Here is a 22,038-nt window from a genome sequence, read left to right as displayed (position 1 = left end):
CAAAATTTGTTTTCATTGCTTTAACTAATATCCAGCTTTATCTTTGACACTGGGTAGCCATACATACATACATACATACATGCACAAATAGAGAAAGAAAGAGTCTTATTAAATATTGTGATATTGACTCTTTGCTCAATATTGCATATTTCCTTAAATTTTTACTCTTAGGGGTGCCTGGGTGGCTCGATTGGTTAAGCGTCCCACTGCAGCTCAGCCCACATCAGGCTCTGTGCTGACCGCTCAGAGCCTGGAGCTGCTTCGGATTCTGTGTCTCTCCTCATCTCTTTCTGCCCCTACCCTTCTTGGTCACTGTCTCTCTCTGTCTCTCAAAAATAAATAAATGTTTAAAAAACTAAAAATATTTTACTCTTAAATTTTACTCTTATATATATATTTATATGTATATATCCAGAGTTTCTATATGTATATAAAATAAACATATATATTATATATAGTATGTGTATTACACTGAAATCTGATTTTTCTTCATCATCTGGTGAAACTCAAGAAATATCTGTGTAATATATGAATGAATGACCATTTATATATTTTGCCTATTTTTCTATTTGGTTGTATGTCTTTTTTTTATTTTTAAATGTTTATTTATTTTTGAGAGAGAGAGAGAGAGAGAGAGAGAGAGAGAGAGAGACAGAGTGTGTGAGTGGGGGAGGCCAGAGAGAGAGAGGGAGACACAGAATCGGAAGCAGGCTCCAGGCTCTGAGCTGTCAGCACGGAGCCCAATGTGAGGCTCAAACCAACGAACCAAGAGATCATGACCCGAGCCTAGGTCAGACGCTTACCCAGCTGAACCATCCAGGCGCCCCTATGTTACTCACTTCTATATATTAAATATTTGTCACTATTTATTCCACCATATTTGTCTGGACACCTAGAGTACAATTTTCTCTCTTTATATTTATTAATATCTCTCTTTTTGATACACATTTTTATGTATGCCAATTTGGGTTTAAATATCATAGCTTTTATGATTTGTTAATATAACTGTCTCTCTCAAAAATAAACATTAAAATAAAAAATAAAAATGAATATCATATAATGCATCAGTGTTTTATGTGAATAAAGTATAAAAGTTTCTTGATAAGCATACTATTGTCCTGATTAAAAAACTTTTTCAGGAAAATGTTTATAATTTGATCGCATTTTACTTGTTAAAAGTCAAATATATCAATCAATAAAATTTGTATTACCTAATTCTTCCTGAAAATCTTTTATTAAAAAAATTTTTTAATATTTGGGGTGCCTGCGTGGCTCAGACAATTGAGCATTTGACTTTAGCTCAGGTCATGATCTTGAGGTTCACGAGTTCAAGCCCTGTGTTGGGCTCTGTGCTGACAGCTCAGAGCCTGGAGCCTGCTTTGAGTTCTGTGTCTCCCTCTCTCTCTGCCCCTCCCCTGCTCCCACTCTGTCCCTTGCTCTCTCAAAAATAAATAAAGATTAAAAATATATTTTAAAAAAGCAGCAAAACTTTCCCTTTTATCCTGGAGTACTGTGGATTACAGCTGTGAACAATTAAAAGAACCTGTCCACTTCCATCAAGGCTGATTAATGACCAGGAGAAGAAATTGCCAGGGAGAGATCAGTGCACCTGGAGCTGCTCCTGCCAGCGTGGGGAAGGATCTTGTTTTTAGTTACATTTTTTAAATTTTATAAACATGGACTTTTTGCAATTAATTTTATTTGTTTAAATATTGCATTCAAATATTATTTATTTTGATCATTGAATTTTTTGCACCCCCTTAAATAGCTCCCGAGGTGAGAGCTTCATTTCCTCACCTTAGTCCTGGTACTAATTAAACAGACCCCTTTTGATTTTTGTTTGTTTTGTTTGTTGTTTTTTAAAGTAAGCTCTGGGGCGCCTGGGTGGCTCAGTCAGTTGAGCCTCCAACTTCGGCTCAGGTCAGATCTCACGTTCGTGGGTTCGAGCCCAGCATCAGGCTCTGTGCTGACAGCTAGCTCAGAGCCTGGCACCTTCTTCCAGTTCTGTGTCTCCTTCTCTCTGTGCCCCTCCCCCTCTCATGTTCTCTCTCTGTATCAAAAATAAAATAAAAACATTAAAAAATTAAAAAAAAATAAAGTAAGCTCTACACCCAACATGGGCCTTGAACTCACAACACCGAGGTCAAGAGTCACACGCTCTGCTGGCTGAGCCGGCCAGGTGCTCCCCAAGAACCCTTTTAATGTAATAAGTAGAGGTCACCGCTTCAAAAGGGAAGTGAACGACACTTTAAAACAGCAGCTTAAAAACACTGAACCGAGATGAGCGACCGCAGCAGCCCTTGGGAGTGCTTTTGTGATGGCGGAGGCGCAGGCGGTGGTGGAAATCCCTAAATCTATCAGCGGGACAATAGGATGCTCATCTAGCCCTTCCTTGATTAAGAGGGGCTGTTCCTAAGAAGTGATGCAATTGGTAAAGATAAGAGTTCAGAAGCACGAAAGATTACATAGACAGGCGGGGCCATCCAGGCGGCTGATATAAACCCGCCCCGAAGCTGTCTCCCGATCTAATCCGAAGGCCGAGGCCGGAGAAGGCTCCTCCGACATGGCTCAAGATAGCCCTCCGAACAGTAAGTTCCCACGCACCTGACGCTCCGTTTCGTTCCTTGGGGAGGACACTGACTAAAACCTTAGTGGGCTTGCCACAACCTGTGGGAGTTCCATTTTAAAACTTTGCTTTTAATGTTTATTTATTTTTGAGAGAGAGAGAGAGAGAGAGAGAGAGAGAGACAGAGTGTAAGTGGAGGAGGAGCAGAGAGAGAGAGAGAGAGAGAGAGAGAGAGAGAGAGAGAGAGAGAGAGAGAGAGAGAATGAATCTGAGGCAGACTCCAGGCTCCGAGCCGTCAGCACAGAGCCTGACACAGGGCTTGAACTCACAAATCGTGAGATCTTGACCTGAGCCGAGGTTGGATGCTCAGCTGACAGAGAGCCACCCAGGTGCCCCTGTTTGTTTGTTTTTAACAGTTACTTATTTTTGAGAGAGAGGGGGTGAGGAGAGAGAATCCCAAGCGGACTTCACTATGCTGCCATCACAGAGCCCAGCTTGGGGTTAAATCTCACAAATTATGAGACCATGACCTGAGCCGAAATTGAAAGTCAGACGCTTAGCTGATTGAGCCCTCCGCGTGCCCCCATTTTTTAAACTTTAAAATAACGGTACTAGGGTCAGGGAAAACTTTCTCTCACGTAATAAGTGAATATGCTGTTTTCTATGTATTGCACATTGGGAATTTCAGAAAGATACAGCATTCATGAACAAACAAAATAGAGGATTCTTGCCTCGTGAAGGAGAGGGAGAGAGGCACACTTAAAAAAAACTGGTACATTTTTTAAAAGCGGGGGTTGGTTAAGCATCTGACTCTTGATGGCAGCTCAGGTCATGATCTCACAGTGGGTGAGTCTGAGCCCCCCACTGAGCTCCAAGCTGACAGGGACGAGCCTGCTTGGAATTCTCTCCCTCCCGATCTCTGCCCCTCCTCTGCTTGCTCTCATTCTCAAAATAAACAAACTTAAAAAAAAAAATAGAAAGAAACTACGGGAGGCATGAGAAATTTCAGAGACCAGAGTATCTTTGGAATCAAAGAAGCTTCCAGACTTCTCCTTCAAGACTGAACTCTTCCCTTGAACTTTGGGTTTGTCTGTCTCACTTGTTCGTTTCTAACAAGGTCTCAAACTCAGCCTGTCCCAACCGGACTCTCCATGTTTACACTCAAATTGTCCCTCCCAGGGGTGCCTGGGTGGCTCAGTCAGCTAAGCATCCGACTTCAGCTCAGGTCATGATCTCCCACTCTGTGGGTTCAGGCCCCGCGTCAGGCTCTGTGCTGACAGCTCAGAACCTGGAGCCTCTTTGGATTCTGTGTCTCCCTCTCTGCCCCTTCCCCTGCTCACTCTCTGCCTCTCTCTCTCAAAATAAAGACATAAAAAAAATTCTCCCTTCCAGAGTTAATCCTCCCTGAGGACATGTCAGCTGCTCAGGCTAAAAACTCTAGGGAATATTCTTGACCTACTTTTCTCTCAGGACCTACATCTAATCGGGCTGGAAATTCTGTTGATTTTAACTTTAAGATGTTTTAGGAATCTGACCATTTCTTGGTCCATCCCCACATGGCCTTGCAATGCCATAATCTGCCTCCTACCCCCCCACACCCACACAGCCAAGGTCTGGAGCCTCACATGTTTCTGGTTGATTCCAGACTGTCTACCCTCTGCTCTCTCTTAAAGAGGCCAGGCAGGCCAGCACGGCGATCCCCAGTTCCTGCAATGTGGGTCTCCACATGTCAGTGTACTTCCCTCTCTCATTTGCTTTAATTCTTTGCTCAAGGCATTTTATTTCTTTTTTAACATTTTTAGTGTTTTATTTATTTTTGAGAGAGCACAAGCGGGGGCAGGGGCAGAGAGAGGGGGACAGAGGGCCCAAAGCCGGCTCTGCACCGACAGGCTGACATAGAGAGCCCAGTGTGGGCTCAGGAACCGCAAGATCATGACTGAGTGGAAACCAAGAGTCAGAAACTCAACCGACTGAGCCGCCCAGGTGCCCCAAATCAAGTCATTTTCTAAGTGACGTCTTCTCTAATAACTTCACTTAAAATTGTGACTTCACCCTATGCGTCCTTTCCTTTTCCTCCTTTTTTTTTTAATGTATGTTTATTTTTGAGAGAGAGAGACAGAGAGACAGCGTAAGTGGGAGCAGGGCAGAGAGGGAGGAAGACACAGAATCCAAAGCAGGCTCCAGGCTCTGAGCCCAATGTGGGGCTTGAACCCGTGAGATCATGACTTGAGCCCAAATCAAGAGTTGGATGCTTAACCGACAGGGCCACCCGGGCGCCCCTCTCTCCTTTTCTTCTGTGGAAATATTCACCACCTGCCATACTATGTATTTCACTTGTTTGCTTTCTATCTGCTGACTCTCCATGAGGTCAGGGACATCTTGTCTGTTTTGTTCGAGGTGCCTAGAAGGGGGTCTGGCTTTCAATAGACACTCCAGAAATATTTTTTCAACAATTCATTGAAAACATTTTAATTCACCCAACCAGGACTTACATGGTAGTCCTGTGGGTTAACGTTAGTTGGGGGAAGAAAGTCTGGAAAAATTCAAGCTTTCATAGGAAAGTTAGAATTCTGGAAAATGTGGACCTGTCGCTTTGACCTTGACAGTATCTCAATACTTTAGAGACTTTTCTGATGGAATTAGTGGTAAATTTAATGACTGTGACTTGATACTGTTTAATATGTCAATTTCTTGGGAAGATTTGCAGTATTTGGTAAACCATTATCTTAAATCAGTATATGAGGTTACAGAATCATGCATGGATAAAACATACATTCAAAAGGCAATTTGACAGGGGGGACTGGGTGGCTCAGTCAGTTGAATGTGTGACTTGGGCTCAGGTCATGATCTCATGTGTTTGTGAGTTCGAGCCCTGAGTGGGGCTGGCTGCTGTCAGCACGGAGCCCACTTCGAATCCTGTCTCCCTCTCTTCTCTGTCTCCCTACTGGAACTATGTCTTTCAAAAATAAACATTTCAAAAAGGGGTTTAAAATTTTTTTTGTTTTTATTTATTTTGGAGAGACAGACTGTGTGAGTCGGGGATGGTCAGAGAGAGGGGGAGACACAGGACCCGAAGCAGGCTCCAGGCTCTGAGCTGTCAGCACAGAGCCCAATGCAGGGCTTGAACTCAACAAACTGTGAGATCATGACCTGAGCTGAAGTCAGATGCTTAACCGACTGAGCCACCCAGGCGCCCCCCTACAAAAAGGTTTTAAAAAGGCAAATGACATGTACTGTTTCAGACTCTCTGTGGCAACTGATACTAGGAAAGTTTAAGCAACTTGTTGTTATAGTGGGTTTTCAATTTAGTGGGTTTTTAATTATCTGAAAGGCTATTTAAAAAATTTTTTAAAATTTATTTTTGAGAGACAGAGACAGCCTGATCAGAGGAGGGTCAGAGAGAGAGGGAGACACAGAATCTGAAGCAGGCTCCAGGTTCTGAGCTGTCAGCACAGAGCCTGATGCGGGGCTTGAACCCACAAACTGTGAGATCTGACCTGAGCCAAAGCTGGATGCTTAACTGGCTGAGCCACTCAGGCGCCCCTGAAAGGCTATTAAAGTACAACTCGGCGTCCAACTACGTATCTGTCTCAGGCTGTACATGCTCCATATTATTCAGCTAAAAGAACATCACAATAGAGCAAATGCAGATGCAGATCGAAGAACCCAGCTCTCTTCTATACGACTTAGGCTAGGCATCAGTCATTTCCGTAAATGTAAAGCAATGCGTCTTATTTCAGTAATCATTTTTATTGTGATAATTTTTTAAATAAACATGTTTTCTTTTTTGTTCAAATGTAATGGGGTTGTTGACATTTTAAAATGGATTTATCAAAGAGCACCTGGGTGGCTCAGTCAATTAAGCATCAGACTTTGGCTCAGGTTGTGATCATACGGTCCATGGGCTCGAGCCCCGTGTCGGGCGCTGTGCGGACAGCTCAGAGCCTGGAGCCTGCTTCAGATTCTGTGTCTCCCTCTCTCTGCTCCTCTCCCACTCACACTCTGTCTCTGTCTGTCTCTCTTAAAAATAAATGAACAATAAAAAATTAAATAAAATCGATTAATGTTCTCACTCAATTTTTAATTTTTAATAAGGTAAAACAAATGGTCTTTGGATATTCATTACGTTTTTTAAAATTTTGTTTAATGTTTATTCATTTTGGAGAGACAGAGGGCATGAGCAGGGGAGGGGCAGGGAGAGATGGAGACACCGAATCCAAAGTGGGGTGCAGGCGCTGAGCTGTCAGCAGAGAGCCTGACATGGGGCTCGAACCCACGAACCGTGAGATCATGACCTGAGCCAAAATCAGACACTTCACCAACTGAGCCGCCCAGGTGCCCCTCTTCATTAAGTTTTAAAAGTACAAATAGGTCTTGAAGGCAAACCAGTTGGGATTTAGTGATCTAGGAACATTTTCTAGAGAAAAAAGTTGTATCATCATTTTCAACATTGTTTTCTTTTTGTTGTCTTTTGAGTAACACACAACTGAGTAGGTAACTGCTCCTTGGTAACACACACACCCTTCCCCTCCTCATGCACAGGTGTCCGTCTCTTCCATCCAGCGCATTTCATGCCATTTAGGTGTAGGTGTCTAATTTGATATGTGTGTATCCTTGACAAATCCACAACATTGTTTTTGTGGAATGTACCTTATTTAGATTAGTTCATCTTTACTGACTAACTTGTTCCCCTCCAGTTTTTTCTTGAAGTACAACCGTACACAGGAAAATGCACACATAAGTGTACAGCTTGGTTAATTTATGTATGCCTATGTAGTTATATACATAATTGCTATATGGAAATATTATTACTCCGTATAAACCTCATTTTGCATTTTCCTTTCTTGACTTAATTCTGTGCCTTTGAAACCTATTGATCTTGCTCCTCTCTCTTTTTTTTTCTCATTATGTTGTTCTTAATGCACAAAATTCCATCATGGGGATATAGCCTATTTTAGTTACCCATTTGTGAAGTGATGGACAATTAGGGTGCTTCAACTGTTAATATAAACAGAATTCTGAAAAATATATCATAGAGATCTGAGTGGGAAATAGATTATGGCCTTACAATTACCACACATAATTTAAACAAGCGTAGCCCAGTTTCCCCACCAACCGTCTAGAATAAAGTACATTCCAACCAGCTCTTCACAAGCGTGTCCGTCTCCCCACCCCACCCCCATCACTGCAAGCATCTGACTTTCTCTGATTTTCAAACTTTTGAACTTCAGTTTTCAATTATGATGTCTTTGGTCCCAGCAAATTTTCCCACTGTATTTTAGGAAGATTAAATAGCTTATTTAACTCTTTTCTATCTCCTCCTAACATGGGTTCTTTCGTACATTATCTTCACTTTTACATTTCACATGTCTTTAATACGGCATTTGAAACTATACTGAATACCGTGATCCAACTTCAGTTTTCTTCATACAGCAAGCCATTTTTTTTTACCCAATACTACTCTTTCCCACTGATTTTGGAGGCTATGGTTATCCCAAGTTCTCATCTAGAACAGGCTTTCTGTTCCTTGTCTTTCTGTTGGGTTGCATTTGTCTACTTGCCTGTTTCTGCATGCGTACTATAGGAAAAAGATTTTTACTGCTCTATTTTTATCTGAATAATTAAACCTAACATCTTTATCATCTTTAAACAAAATACATAATCTACTTTGTGGGCTTTTATTCTCCCCGTATGTGTTAGGTGGCCCTCAAAATCCTGTAGGGTTTCTTCTCAGAAAACAGCCATATTCTCATCATGAGAAAAACCGATAATCTTCAGTGAGGTTCTACAAAACACCTGCTCAGTACTCCTTAGAACTGTCCACATCATGAAAAACTGAAGTCTGAGAAACTGTCAGAGCCAAACAGAGCCAAATGAGACATGAGGACCCAATGTAGTATGGTACCTTAGATAGCATCCAAGAACACAAAAGGATATTAGGTAAAAACTTTTAGATAAAAATGTGGAAAATATGAATAAAGTATGGACTTCAGTTACTAAATAATGTATCAATAGAAATTCATTCATTGTGACAAATGCACTGTACTAATATGTTAATAATAGGGGAGGGGCACCTAGCTGGCTCAGTCGGGAGAGCACATGACTCTTCTTTTTTTTTTTTGCTGAGAGCTCGGAAGAGGGGCTGAGAAAGAGACAGATTGAGAATCTTAAGTAGGCTCCAGGCTCCATGCCCCGCTCCCCCATGGTGGGGCATGGAGCCCACTGTGGGGCTCTGTCCCATGACCCTAGGATCATGACCTGAGCTGCAATCAAGAATACAATACTCAACCAACTGAATCATCCAGGAGTCCCTGAGTATGTGACTCTATCTCTTTTTTTTAATATAATTTTTTAATGTTTTATTTTATTTTTTTGAGAGAGAGACCGCGTGAGCAGGGGAGGGTCAGAGAGAGAGGGACACACAGATTCCAAAGACAGGCTCCAGGCTCTGAGAACCCGATGCGGGGCTCGAACCCACGAGCTGTGAGATCATGACCTGAGCTGAAGTCGGACACCCAACTGACTGAGCCACCCAGGCGCCCTCTTTATTTTTAAGTTTATTCATTTTGAGAGAGAGAAAAAGCTTGAGTTGGGGAAGGGCAGAGACAGTGGGAGAAAGAGAGAGAATCCCAAGCAGGCTCCACACTGTCTGTGGAGAGCCTGATGCGGTGCTCGGACTCGCCAAATGTGAGATCATGATCTGAGCTGAAAGGTGGACACTTAGCTGACTGAGCCGCCCAGGCGCCCCAGGCATGTGACTCTTGATCCCTGGGACTGGGGGGTCAGGGAAGGACTCTGAGAAGGTCGTGCTCAAGCTTAAACCTCTCAAAAAGGAGCAAGCTAATCCCTCACCATATGCAAAGCATCACAGGAAGAGAGGAACCAGGACTAAACCCTGGAACAGAAGGAAGCTGGCTGGTTGTGGGACAAGAAGTTCAAGTTCATGGCTGGAGGACACACTTACTCCAAGGTATAAGGCCAAGGAGGTCATTATATGTGATGAGGCCAAAGATACCGGGGAGGGCCTGATCAACATGCCAAGATTCAAGAGGACTTGTGAATGATAGTAAAGTTAACCTTTCCCTTTGAGGGCACCTGGCTGTTTCAGTCAGTAGATTATGTGACTCTTGACCTCGACATTGTACGTTGGCTGTTACGTTGGGTGTAGAGATTATTTTAAAAATATGAGAACTCTAGGGACACCTAAGTGGCTCAGTCAGTTAAGCTTCCAACCTTGGCTCAGGTCATCATCTCACAGTTTGTGTGTTTGAGCCCAGCATGGGGCTGCTGTCAGTGCAGAGCCTGCTTTTGATCTCTCTCCCTCTCTCTCTGCCCCTCCCCTGCACAGGTGCATGTGTGTACTCTTCGCTATTTTCTTCTCTCTCAAAAACAAACATTTAAAAAATATAAAAGTTTTGGGGCGCCTGGGTGGCTCAGTCGGTTAAGCACCCAATTTTGGCTCAGGTCATGATCTCACGGTTTGTGGTTTTGAGCCCCACGTCAGGTTCTGTGCTGACAGCTCAGAGCCTGGAGCCTGTTTCAGATTCTGGGTCTCCCTCTCTCTCTGCCCCTCCACCACTTGTGCCCTGTCTCTCTCTGTCTCAAAAATAAAGTATAAAACTTTAAAAAATATATATATATTTAGAAATCAAATAAATAAGTAAATAAAATATTAACCTTCTTTCAATGAAGTACAATAGACCAGGAGGTGGTAGACTGATATGCAATTGAAGATTTAAACTTTCAGACAAACATTCAAGGATCAAACAAAAAAAGCATCCCTATGGTCTGGGAATAAAAATGAATCCTTTTTGTTGCTTAAGGAATATAATGGGTAGTCACAGTTAAGAGTTTTGACTGGATTTTTTTTTTTTTGCATGAATGTGGAGTTTGACTTTTCTGAGAGTGACCTCAGAAGCATTGCAAAACTGAACCGAATGATCCTCTCCACCATTTCTAAGTGCTTGACAAAACCATTTTGGGAGGTGAACCTGTTTATTGGCAATGGATTTTACCCAGAAATTTAACCAGAAAAACTGAAAGGAACTTAATAAATAGTACTTCATTTGCACTTCATTTCTATGGGTTCAAGTGTTCATGATTGTAATGACCTATTACCGCCTTTTCTTGACTAATTGTTCTTAATCCATAAACAGAACACATCAATTTTTCATGGTTTTTGAAAATAGAAGACCTTGACTTCTCAGTCATAGCATTCGGATCAAATAGGGAAGTTCAAGAATCGCCCTTATGTATTTAAGGGCTTTCAAATTGTGTCTGAGTTCTTTCCTACTGGGTTCTGGTGAATTACAAAGGAAAAGAGAAAATCAAACACTAGCTTGAGCGTGAGGTTTGAAAATTAGCCTATTAACTGCTTCGTCTTTCCTAATCTTTCCACAGAGTCTACACCAACAAATCACAGACGCAGCCGCACCAAATTCACACAAGATCAACTGAAAGTCCTCATCAAAGCATTTGACAAAAATCCTTACCCAGGTTATGCCACCAAAGAAAAACTTGCTTTAGAAGTCAACACTGAAGAATCTAGAATCCAGGTAAGTTACAAATTCCAGATCTCCAAGGCTAAAAGTAGAGAAGGAGGCGAGGAAACTGTTAATCGAGCGTGTTATGTGCCCGTGTCCTAAGGGCTTTGTGTGAAGTATCCTGACAGCCAGAACGAACTCACAAGGCTGATGCTCCTTGTCTCGCTTCACAAATGTGCACACCAGGGGAAAGAGCGTGTGCAGGGACTCCTTCAGAGAAGAGGGAATGCTTGAGCTGGTTGATAAATGCATAACAATTGCAGCATGTACGTATTAACTTAAAAAGATTACTATAGTCATGTTGGGACCAGATTGTGAAGGTGCTAAATGCCAAGCCTTGACGTAAGACTTGGATGGGACAGGTATCCATAACAATACTGAGCTTAGACCTAATGAGACTCACATCTTTGAAGATAGGCAGTGAGGGGGTTGTGATGACCTAGGCATACTTCATCCTCTCATTTTCTTTTCTGTACTTAGATTTGGTTTCAGAATCGAAGAGCTAGGCACCAGAAAAAATCAGAATCCGACGAGAACTTAGAATCAAGCCAAGACCATGATCACCTTGAAGAGGAGATTCAAAGTAAATAGTCTGCTCCAGTCTTTCTAGAACAGAGCTGCTTGGGTCCCAAAGGCCTCTCTACCTGGAGCCAACTACTACTCTGAGTGGGAGACGAATGTTCTTTCTCACGGGGCTTCCTGTCCAAGGTCTTCTGGTAGCAAGGGGTCCAATGTGATCCCTGGAAATTTTTTTTCCTGCATGGACCTTTTGAGACTTTCTTTTGTTTACCTTCTTTCCACTGGAAAGAACCGGCAACCTGGCTGTATATTGTGTCTCTTCTAGAACCTTCTGCCTGGAATAAACCAGGGCAAGGCCCTCGTAAGGAAAGGCAACTAATTAGATGGAGACAGTGTGGGACATGTTTGGGTTCCTTGTTTGGGAATATGTAAACTGGCTCTGAAGTGTTCTTGACCCTCAGTCTTACACCTGTCCTAGGCAGAGAAGACAGACACAGACGGTGTCGCACCAACTACACGCCCTCACAGTTACACACCCTCGTCGAGGCATTTTCGAACAACGCTTATCCTGGCTTTGATTCCAGAGAACAGCTTGCTAAAGAAATTGGCATTCCAGAGCCAAGAATCCAAGTAAGTGATAAAGAATTTGTTCTGTCTCCTACAGATGGAGATGTAGGAGGTGGGGGGCCCCACGGACATGTGAGGCGTATTGCTGCTTCAGGGCCTTTCACGAGTTATTCTCTCCATCTGGTAGGTTCTTAAGGTTTATATACTTGTGTGTGTGTGTGTGTGTGTGTGTGTGTGTGTGTGTGTGAGAGAGAGAGAGAGAGAGAGAGAGAGAGAGGGAGAGAACATGAGTGGGGGAGGGGCGGAGAGAGGGAGAGAGAATCCCAAGCAGGCTCCCAGCAGACAGCACAGACCCTGATGCGGGCCTTGATCCCACAAACCATGAGATGATGACCTGAGCTGAAACACGAGTCAGATGCCTCACCATCTGAGCCCCTCCGGTGCCCTCCATCTGGCCCCCTAGGGCCAGCTCTCTCACCCCCTTCGGCTCTTTCTTGCTGTCATCAGTGTTTTATTTTTGGCTTCCTTTCTTTATTTTCACTGCATTTATTACTAATATTAAAAAATACTTTAAAAATTTCTTTTTCAGTTCTGCAATAGTCCTCTTCCCTCCTTCGTGCCCACACTCCTGACGAATTTCCTCAGGACCAGTTCAAAACTGAACCTGTCCATTGTTATTTTCACAGAAAGCAGCTAGTGCCAGGGATGCAGGGGAAGAAGGTTGGAAGGAAGCCACAGTACTTACCATCCAGGTTCTGCCTTAAGGCTGGCCGGGTGGAGATTCACAGACTTCAGTAAACGTCTGGTGGCCTCACAGTGACATAGTCTCGGTAAAGTGGGCTAGAGGGGAGATAGGGCAGCCCACCAGAGGCTTTAGAGAACCCCTCCAAGGCTTCTGTCAAACCCAGAAGAACTGACACCAGAAGAATGGGGAGGACCAGGGAGGCAGCCTTGTGGAAAGTGTCACAATTCTCCCATGCTGGGGAGGTTGAGGAAAGTCTAGAGGTCACCAAGAGCCTCACTCATTTTGGCAGAAAAGCTCAACTCTAGCATTAGGACGCCACAAAGAGGCCACCCATGTTGAGAAAGGCTCGAGGGGATGCCGTTTCGTAAGCACAGTGATCACAGACCAGAGTAGTGGGGATCATGGTACTGACATGCAGAAACTGCAATGTCCAAAGGCAAGGAGAATGGCCTTGCAGGGGTAACTCCACCTGTCATTCGGACTTGACCCCAGGAATTCCGCAGAGCAGCTGGCAACATTGGGGGCAGAAGGTGTCACATAAAAAGGACTTAAAGCAAGCAGCCGGAAGGAGGGCATGGGAGGAAACGGCTCCAGGGCTCTCTGGAATCAGGGCAGTGCTGGGGCCGGGTGGACAGCACCAAAGAGGTTTCTTGAACAGCAGTCAGCTGGCGAGGGGGGAAGAGGACTCGGGAGGCAGATGAAGGGAGTGAAGATGGGGTCCTGAAGACAGGTCTCTGGAGGCTGGGTCAGAAGAAAGATCACACACTGGCATCAGTGATGACACACAACTCTGGACCCAAATTGGGGAGACGGCAGATGGGGGTGGGTGTCACTGACTGAGGGTGGTGGGTAGAACAGCTTCAAAGAGCCATCACAGGGCCACAGGAGGCACCTTCCAGTCTGGATGGGAAGGCACAGTCTCACAGGGTGGTCTGTTGACACCTGGGGTAGAGGGCACAGGGGTCGTCATATCAACACTGGCCCTTTTTGGCAAAGTGCCAGCATTCGGGGCAGTTGGATTTGTCTTCCATAACCTGGACTCCATCTTTGGACAGGCAGGAATTCTTGATGAGAGACCAGCTTCTGAGCTTCTAGAGTTTCTCTGCGCTTTGTGGAAGCCTCTCTTGCAGGGACTCCCATGCATGGCCTGGTCTGGGGGAAGGAGGTTCAGCATTGTGCCCCCCCAACCACACTGTTTGGACCTCATCTGGGTCCTGGGCCTCCCCAAATTGAGTCTCTGCACAGAGGAGGAGGTCGGAGACTCAGCACGGTGGAGTCGTTGGTCCCCTTGACTCTGGAGGACCTCTGTGAAGAGCTGGGGTCATTAGGCTTCCCATGGGCCAGGCCAGGTGGTCCAATGGGACTCCACCCTTCTGGTTTCTGGTCTCTTTCTCCTGCGCTGGCAGGGGGAGCTGCTGCTTCAGATTGTTTCTTCTGCTTCTGCGCCATTGCTGTGGCCACAGCCACAGTGGGATTTGGAGGGCAGTGGGGAAGGGGCTGGGATGTTTCCTACTCTTTGTTTTCCGAATAGCACCTGACACATGAGAATAAGAATTTGTTGAAGGAAGGAAGGAAGGAGTGTTCCTTTACATACAATATGAGCCAGGCATTTGCCTAAAGTCTTTCTATCATATTTTTCAGCCTTTCTAATTACCCCATGAGGTTGGAATTATTATGTCTACGTTAGAGATTTAACATTAGACTCAGAGAAATCTCGGATCCAGATGGAATAGAACTCTGTCAGAGTGGTGTGCTGTGTGTGTGTGTTTAAGCCAGTGTCCTTGGGCCCCTGGGTGGCTCAGTCAGGGAAGCATCCAAGTCTTGATTTCAGCTTGGGTCATGAGATGGAGCCCACGTTGGCTCTGTGCTGACAGCGAGGAACCTGCTTGGATTCTCTCTCTCCCTCTGCCCCTTCCCTACTCATTCTCTATCTTAAATTAACATTAAAAAACTAAAACAGTGCTCTTTCTAGTAATCTGATAATTTTGATAGTGTGATTAAATGCCACATGAATTTACCTCCTAGATAAATAGGAGCAAATGAATGTGTTTGGTGTAAACAGGGAAGCAGATGTGTCTGGTCAGAAAGTTCACAGAGGAAAACTTGATCTGGGGCTTGCAAAGCAGAGAGAAATCCCCTGGGGAGGACCAGAAGAGAAGGGGTTAGCAAGGGCAGCCGTGGTGGCAGGCTGGATTGATTCCTAGAAGCAGTCCTCTGGGTTCCAGAACATTGCGAATTTGTCTATGGGCTGGTGAACTAGGGTGACATAAATACACTTAAGGAGGCCCCAAGTCTAGGCCAATTTGTTTATGGCCAGTTGATTAAGATGTTGTATTTGAGTTCTGTGTACACCATCTTCCACTAGCCTGTGGGCTGTGAGATGGGTCACACCTCTGATTAATTCCTGTATGCTGAGCAGTGGTCAAAGGTCTTGAAGTGGATTAGACACTTGGAAATGATCGCTAGAAGAGTTTATATTTTATGCTTTGGGTGTTAGAGACCTGCTCAAGGAATAAGACACGGGAGAAAGCGCGCTATAGTTACAGCGTGAAATAGCTCCCCTTCCTCCAGTGAAGCATGGGCTCCACTGTGGAGACAGGAAGTCGGTTTGACAGTCGTGAAAAGTCAAGGAGACTGGGACCTGGAAAGGAGTGCCGTGTAGGAAACAGCACGGACATATTCTCATAGCATAGGCACAGATGGGGTGTGGGGGGCAGGCGTGGCAGGAGAGGGAAAGTGAGACCACCAGGAAGACGGGGGTCTAGCTTGGACGGATGGCTGATGTTGGGCCCATCCAGCAGGAGGACTGGGTTCTAGAGGACTAGAAGGGACTCCACGGGGTTGGAGAGGAGACACCTAGAACGGGCATCTAAGAGGCAGCTTCCACAGGGCTCCAAGAGGAGAGGATGTGCCTCAGTGAAGGCCGGGAGACTTTACGGAGAAGATGGATATAAATGGAAGACTGATGTTTGAGTAAATGGTTTGGTGTGATTCTGGAAGAGAGCGTGAGTTGGGGGAGAAGAAAACAGAAGCCAGTGGTGAAATATGAAGCTAATTGTGTCCAAATGCAGCCATTCCAATATTCTTTGGGCTAATTTTCTCCTCAGAATTCAAAGCTGAATATATTTTCCCTTAAAGTCAAGATACTGTGGGGCATGGGGGTGCCTTAGTCAGCTAAATGTCTGACTCTTGATTTTGGCTCAGGTGATGATCGTGGAGTTTGTGAGATCAAGCCCCACGCAGGGCTCTGCACTGACAGAGGGGCGCCTGCTTAGGATTTTCTCTCTCTCCCTCTCTCTCTGTCCCTCCCCCGCTCACTCTCTTCTCTCTCTCAAAATAAACATGTTTTTAAAAAAAGATCTCAGCAGGTGCGGAAATAAGGAGAAATCTCTGAACGACTTTATCAACCGGGCCCGGGTTCTCACAGGCGCCACAAGCCCGGGGAGGGAGGGAGGCAGGCTTCGAGCCCGGGCGCAGGAGCCGAGCGCAGGGTTGCAGGTGGGCAGGTCCTCCAGCCCAACCGCTCACCTGCACAGCGGCCTGTACCCTCGGGAGGCACGTGGCAGTTGTGGTGGTGTTACAGACGCTTCCAAAGCCTGCTTCTCGGACTCCAGATCTGTCCAATTCTATTTGCAACCTCTGTGAAAACCAAGAGTAGCAGTTGTGGAATGTGAGTGAGTGTGCGCGTGTGCGTGCACGCACGTGTGTAGTATATAAATACATGTGTTTTTCTAAAGCTATGTTATTATAAATAATGTATATTTGTTTTGTATCTAATGTGCATATATGTGTGTAACTTGTGGGCAGAGGCAAGGGGCAGCGATTAATTATGTCTTTTGGGATGAAAATTATCTCCCTAGGCAGATAGTATACTATCCTGGGTTACGGTATACTATCCTGGGTCACAGAAGAAAAGTAGGCATTTTGAAGAGTAAGAAAAAAAAGATGGGAAAAGAATTCCAGGCAGAGGAAAGAGTGTCAGTGTAGGCACGGCGCTTTAGGGAGAAACTAGCACAGGTACTGAGGGACGGTGGGGACTCTAAGGATCCGAAGCCCACCGTGAAGGTATCCCGTGTGAGGTTCTGAATCGTGGCTTTATCTTCAGACTCGATAGACTTTCCCAGCTGTCCTAGGGAAGGTTGGGGATTTTGCAATTAGGCTACTTGTCTCTGCCTTTTGCCTTATGAAAAAATCAGTGGTGAAGCTTTATGACAATTGTTTTAAGTAATTCTCGATGTTTTTTACTCCCTTAGGTTTGGTTTCAAAATCGGAGATCCAGATTTCATGTCCAAAGAAAAAGAGAACCGGATAAAAATTTAGAACAGAGACAAGACCAGGAACAGGATCTCTGAGATGAGTTCAAGGTAATTACCCTGTTGTCCTCATTTTGGCGGCACAAGTAGAGCCTCGGGAGAGTCCTGTCCTTGCACAGGGTGGAGTCAACCCCAACGACGTCTCGGGAGGGAGAAGCTACTCCTGCTCAAGGGGCTTGCCAGGCTCCGGGACTAAGAGGGTTGGTTCTAGCTCCTGAAGACTCTGCCCCACCTTGGCGGTCCCCCAAAGGAATTCCACTGGCTGCTTTTCTAGCTGGAGCCCAGAAATCCCGTTAGCATGTGAATTTGGGGGGCACCTGCGTGGCTCAGTCAGTTGAGCATCTGACTCTTGATCTCAGCTCAGGTCTTACTCTCAGGGTCATGAGTTCAAGCCCCACATTGGGTTCTGTGGCTGGGCTGGGCACGAAGACTACTTGAATAAAATTCACATTTTTTTTTTTAATTGATGTCTTCCCGGTGCCTGGTACATAGTAAACAATCAGTAAACTTTTGTGGAAGGTATGGCTGAATTAACGGAGGAGTCAGTCCTCAGGTGTGTTCTGCGAAGGGCCGGCTAATGCATGGCTTTCCCAGGAGGTAGTAAGTTCCACATTGGACTAGAAAGGCAGGAACGAGTTTACTTCCGTGTTTGAATGTACTGGCTTCTTCCATTTTTTTCTTTCTTCCTTAGGCACAGAAGATACACAATGGCCCTAATCTTTCTATCCTAATCTTTCTGTCTTATTTCTCCAGAGCCAGAGCAAGATGGACAGATAGAGACGACAGTGTACTCGATAACTTCAGCCTGGGCGCTCATTTCTCACTTGTCTTGGGGACATGTTTTCCTAAACGTACCTCCAGCTTTTCCAGAGCTGAGCCTGCTGGAGACGCTAACAGGACTTCTGGAGGCAGAGACAGATGCATGGTGCCACATCCTTCCAACTGATCCTGGATCCGGAGTTCAGCGGATCTTGAGGACTATGAAAATAAATTTATTAATACCATTTTTCTTTTTTTTTTAAATTTTTATGTTTTATTTCTTTTTTAGAGAGAGAGACAGTAAGAGCAGGGGAGGGACAGAGAGAGAGGAAGAGAATCCGAAGACAGGCTCCAGGCTCTGAGCTAGCTGTCAGCACAGAGCCTGATGCAGGGTTCGAACCCACAAACCGCGAGATCATGACCTGAGACAAAGTCGGATGCACAGCTGAGTGGGCCACGCAGGTGCCCCATTAATATCATTTTTAAGGGGCGCCTGGGGGGCTCAGTCAGTTAAGTGTCCAACTTCGGCTCAGGTTTGTGGGTTCAGGCCCCACGTCAGGCTCCGTGCTGACTGCTCAGAGCCTGGAGCCTGCTGCGGATTCTGTGTCTCGCTCTCTCTCTCTGACCCTCCCCTGATCACACCATCTTTCTCTGTCTCTCAAAAATTAATAAAATGTGAAGAAAATTTTAAGAAAATATTTTAAAATCATCATAGTAATCGTGATTTTTAAGAAAGATTTTATTTCTAAGTAATCTCTACACCCAACATAGGGCTTGAACTCATGGCCCCAAGATCAAGAGTTGCGCGCTCCACCAACTACACCAGCTTGGTGTCCCAGTCATGCTTTTTAATGAGACATTTGCTCTGTCGTCATCCCCATTTCCGGCACAGAGCTTCTAAACCCTTCGGAGTTTCCGGTGAGGAGAGAAACTAGAGGATTGGGGTTTCAGTCCTTCCGCCTGCGCCTCCAGGACGAGAAAGGGGGCGGAGTTTGAGTCAGCCGCCAATGACCAATCATTTGTTCGTTTTCTATTCCATTATAGTTAACATTCAGTGGTATCTTAGTTGTAGGTGTGCAATCCACTGATTCACCAAGTCTGCACACTGTTCAGTGCTCAGCACGAGAAATGTGCTCTTCCCCCACTCCGCCTATTTCACCCCCACCGTCTCCCCTCTGATAATAAAGTTTCTTCCCCATGGATAAGAGTCTGTTGTTTCTTAGTTTGTCTTCTTTTGTTCTTTTGTTTTGTTTCTTAAATTCTACACACGAGTGAAATCATGGTTGTCTTACTCTGATTGATTTATTTATTTTTAATTAAAAATTTAAAAAGTGTTTATTTTTGAGAAAGAGAGAGTGCAAATGGAGGAGGGACAGAGAGAGGGAGACACAGAATCAGAAGTAGGCTCCAGGCTCTGAACTGTCAGCACAGAGCCTGATGCAGGGCTTGAACTCACGAACCGTGAGATCATGACTTGAGTCGAAGTTGGGTGCTTACCCGGCTGAGCCACCCAGGCACCACTGCATGTGATTTCTTTAGAAACTTATTTTAGGAGTCTCTACCCGCAGCCTAGGGTTAGAACTCAACAACCTTAAGATCAAGAGATGCATGCTCATGGGGCGTCTGGGTGGCTGCCTTCAGCTCAGGTTCGTGAGTTCAAGCCCCACCCTGGGCTCTCTGCTGTCAGCACAGAGCCCACTTCAGATCCTCTGTCCTCATCTCTCTCTCTCCATCTCTCAAACAAACAAGTAAATAAAGAGTCGCATGTCCTGCTGACTGAGCCAGCCAGGCTGATTTGTTATTCTTAGCATTATATTTTCCAGACCCATCATGTTGTTGCAAATGGTAAGATTTCATTCTTTTTAAAGGCTGGATAGCATTCCATTGTATTTATATACCACATTCGGTTTAACCGTTGATCCATGGATGGACACTTAGGTTGCTTGTATCTTTGGGCTATTTGGAGTTATGATGCTATAAATGTGGGTTTACAAATATCTATTTAAATCTCCACTTTTGGGGTCCCTGGGGAGCTCAGTCAAGTAAGCATCAGACTTTGGCTCAGGTCATGATCTCAAGGTTTGTGAGTTCGAGCCCTGCGTTGAGCTCTGTGCTGACAGCCCTGTGCGTTGAGCTCAGAGCCTGGAGCCTACTTCCGGTTCTGTCTCCCGCTCTCTGCCCTTCCCCTGCTCATGCTCGCTCGCTCGCTCTCTCTCTCTCAAAAATAAATATTAAAAAAATGGGGATACCTTCACCATCCTGCAATGGTCACCCAGAAATTCATACAAAAGGTCCTATAATTGGTAGCCTGTAGCTGAGGGCAGTGAGGTCTTAAATATAGAGTCTCCTTTGAAGATTGATCTGGCTTCTTTGTTCAGAAAATACTGATTAAATACCTTTTATATACCAGGAACTTTTTTTTTTTTTAAGTTTTACTTTTAGGTAATCTTTTAAGTTTGCTGTACCAACATGGGGCTCGAACTTACATCCCTGAGATCAAGAGTCTCAGCTCTTCTAACCAAAACAGCTAGGTGCCCCATGAATGTTTTAAACATTGGAGATGTAGTCAGAAACCAAATGTGCTGAAAGGATCAGAAGGTATTTGTTGGGAACAAGAATGTTTAAGGGGCACCTGGGTTGCTCAGTCAGTTAAGTGTCGGACTCTTGATTTCATCTCGGGTCATGAACTCACAGTTGTGGGATCAAGCCCCTCCCATGCTTGCACACGTACACTCACTCTCTCCAATATAAAAAATTAAATTAAATTAGGGGCGCTGGGTGGCTCAGTCGGTTAAGCATCCGGCTTTGGCTCAGGTCATGATCACACGGTTCGTGGGTTCGAGCCCCACGTCGGGCTCTGTGCTGACAGCTAGCTCAGAGCCTGGAGCCTGTTTCGGATTCTGTGTCTCCCTCGCTCTCTGACCCTCCCTTGCTCGCACTGTCTCTCTCTGTCTCTCAAAAATAAATAAAAAGACATTAAAAAATTTTTTTTTAATTAAATTTAATTAAAATCGAATGTCTAAGCTTACGTGTACGGTGTGGGCCCAGGTGACAGGAGGCTGGGTTGCCAGGGTCCCTGGCTTTTCTCTCTCATACTTGCCGTGTTGGCGTGAACTAGAGGGTTGTGGGCTTGAGCCGGAGACAGAAATTATCGCATCATATGTGGTCGACAGCAAGAGAACACAGAAGAGAAAACCTTAAGGCTAGGACTGCGATTCTGGTCTTTAATGTTCTCACAGTTAGTGGAAGCCAGATATGGGAACCAGTAAGAAAAAACTGTTGTTGGGAGTGAGGCAAGTTGTCTGGGGCCAGAGAGGAGTATTTACCCACCAGCGACAGCGTGTCAGAAAGTTTCACTTCACAGCATCCTGGTCCGTGGGAAGATTCACAAGTGGTGAAGTCGGTTTCCATGTCGGGAGTGACGGGGAGATGCGAACCAAATGGCGATCGCCAAGAAAACAAGGACAGGCACCTGAACCAAGTGAGACTCGTCTGGGATAAAACACCTCCGGCACAGAAAGGCTGGGGACATGAAGCTTTCGCAGACATAGTTCATCTCCACTCAATCGCTTTTCTATCAAGACAAAACCATGAGCATGTTTTAAGTGGAAAGAATTTCAAAAGTAACTCGGATTTATTTAATTGTAGAAGAAATGTAGGAACTTAATGGAGATGAAAAAAATCATTCAGTTATAGTTAATTTCCAATGAAGCATGAGAAAATTCCTACAGGCAAGAGTACCTATGAATGTGATGAATGTAGCCGTGTTCGGCCTGAAGTCACTCCTGACTGGATACCAGAGAGTACATTCTGGAGAGAACCCCATGGATAAAACGGGTGTGGGAAAGCCTTTCCTGATCCACCGCTCATTCCTTCTTAAACACCCGAGATCTCACACAGGTGAAGGACCCAGGAATGTAAATTCTGCCAGAAAGCCGTGAGGAGAAAAGCACACCTCATGGTACACCAGAGAATCCACAGCAGTGAGCAACCCTCTAAAGATAGTGAACCTGGGAACCAACCAGA

The 22,038-nt window shown here is 45.0% G+C and overlaps 1 protein-coding gene, 1 long non-coding RNA gene and 1 pseudogene across 2 annotated transcripts in view; 1 reads left to right on the top strand and 2 right to left on the bottom strand.

Moving 5' to 3' along the window:
• Positions 1-2,563: 2,563 nt before the first annotated feature.
• Positions 2,564-17,292, top strand: DUXA (double homeobox A). The gene is made up of 5 exons (XM_029924418.1): positions 2,564-2,588; positions 10,967-11,121; positions 11,590-11,692; positions 12,107-12,258; positions 17,194-17,292. Exons 1-5 carry the CDS (start codon positions 2,564-2,566, stop codon positions 17,290-17,292), a joined length of 534 nt encoding a protein of 177 aa, XP_029780278.1.
• LOC115280895 lies at positions 13,812-14,483 on the bottom strand (annotated as a pseudogene).
• Positions 17,293-21,171: 3,879 nt separating the features above from the next.
• The window catches only part of LOC115280109, a 6,157-nt gene continuing 5,290 nt past the window's right edge, over positions 21,172-22,038 (bottom strand). Inside the window, exon 3 of the long non-coding RNA XR_003903647.1 lies at positions 21,172-21,586. This is a non-coding gene — a long non-coding RNA (uncharacterized LOC115280109). The remainder of the gene's footprint in view (positions 21,587-22,038) is intronic.

This window comes from Suricata suricatta, chromosome 16 (assembly GCF_006229205.1).
Source record: "Suricata suricatta isolate VVHF042 chromosome 16, meerkat_22Aug2017_6uvM2_HiC, whole genome shotgun sequence".
Lineage (NCBI taxonomy): Eukaryota > Metazoa > Chordata > Mammalia > Carnivora > Herpestidae > Suricata > Suricata suricatta.
The sequence above is the reverse complement of the archived record's forward strand: the minus strand, read 5'-3'. Positions and strand labels throughout refer to the sequence as shown.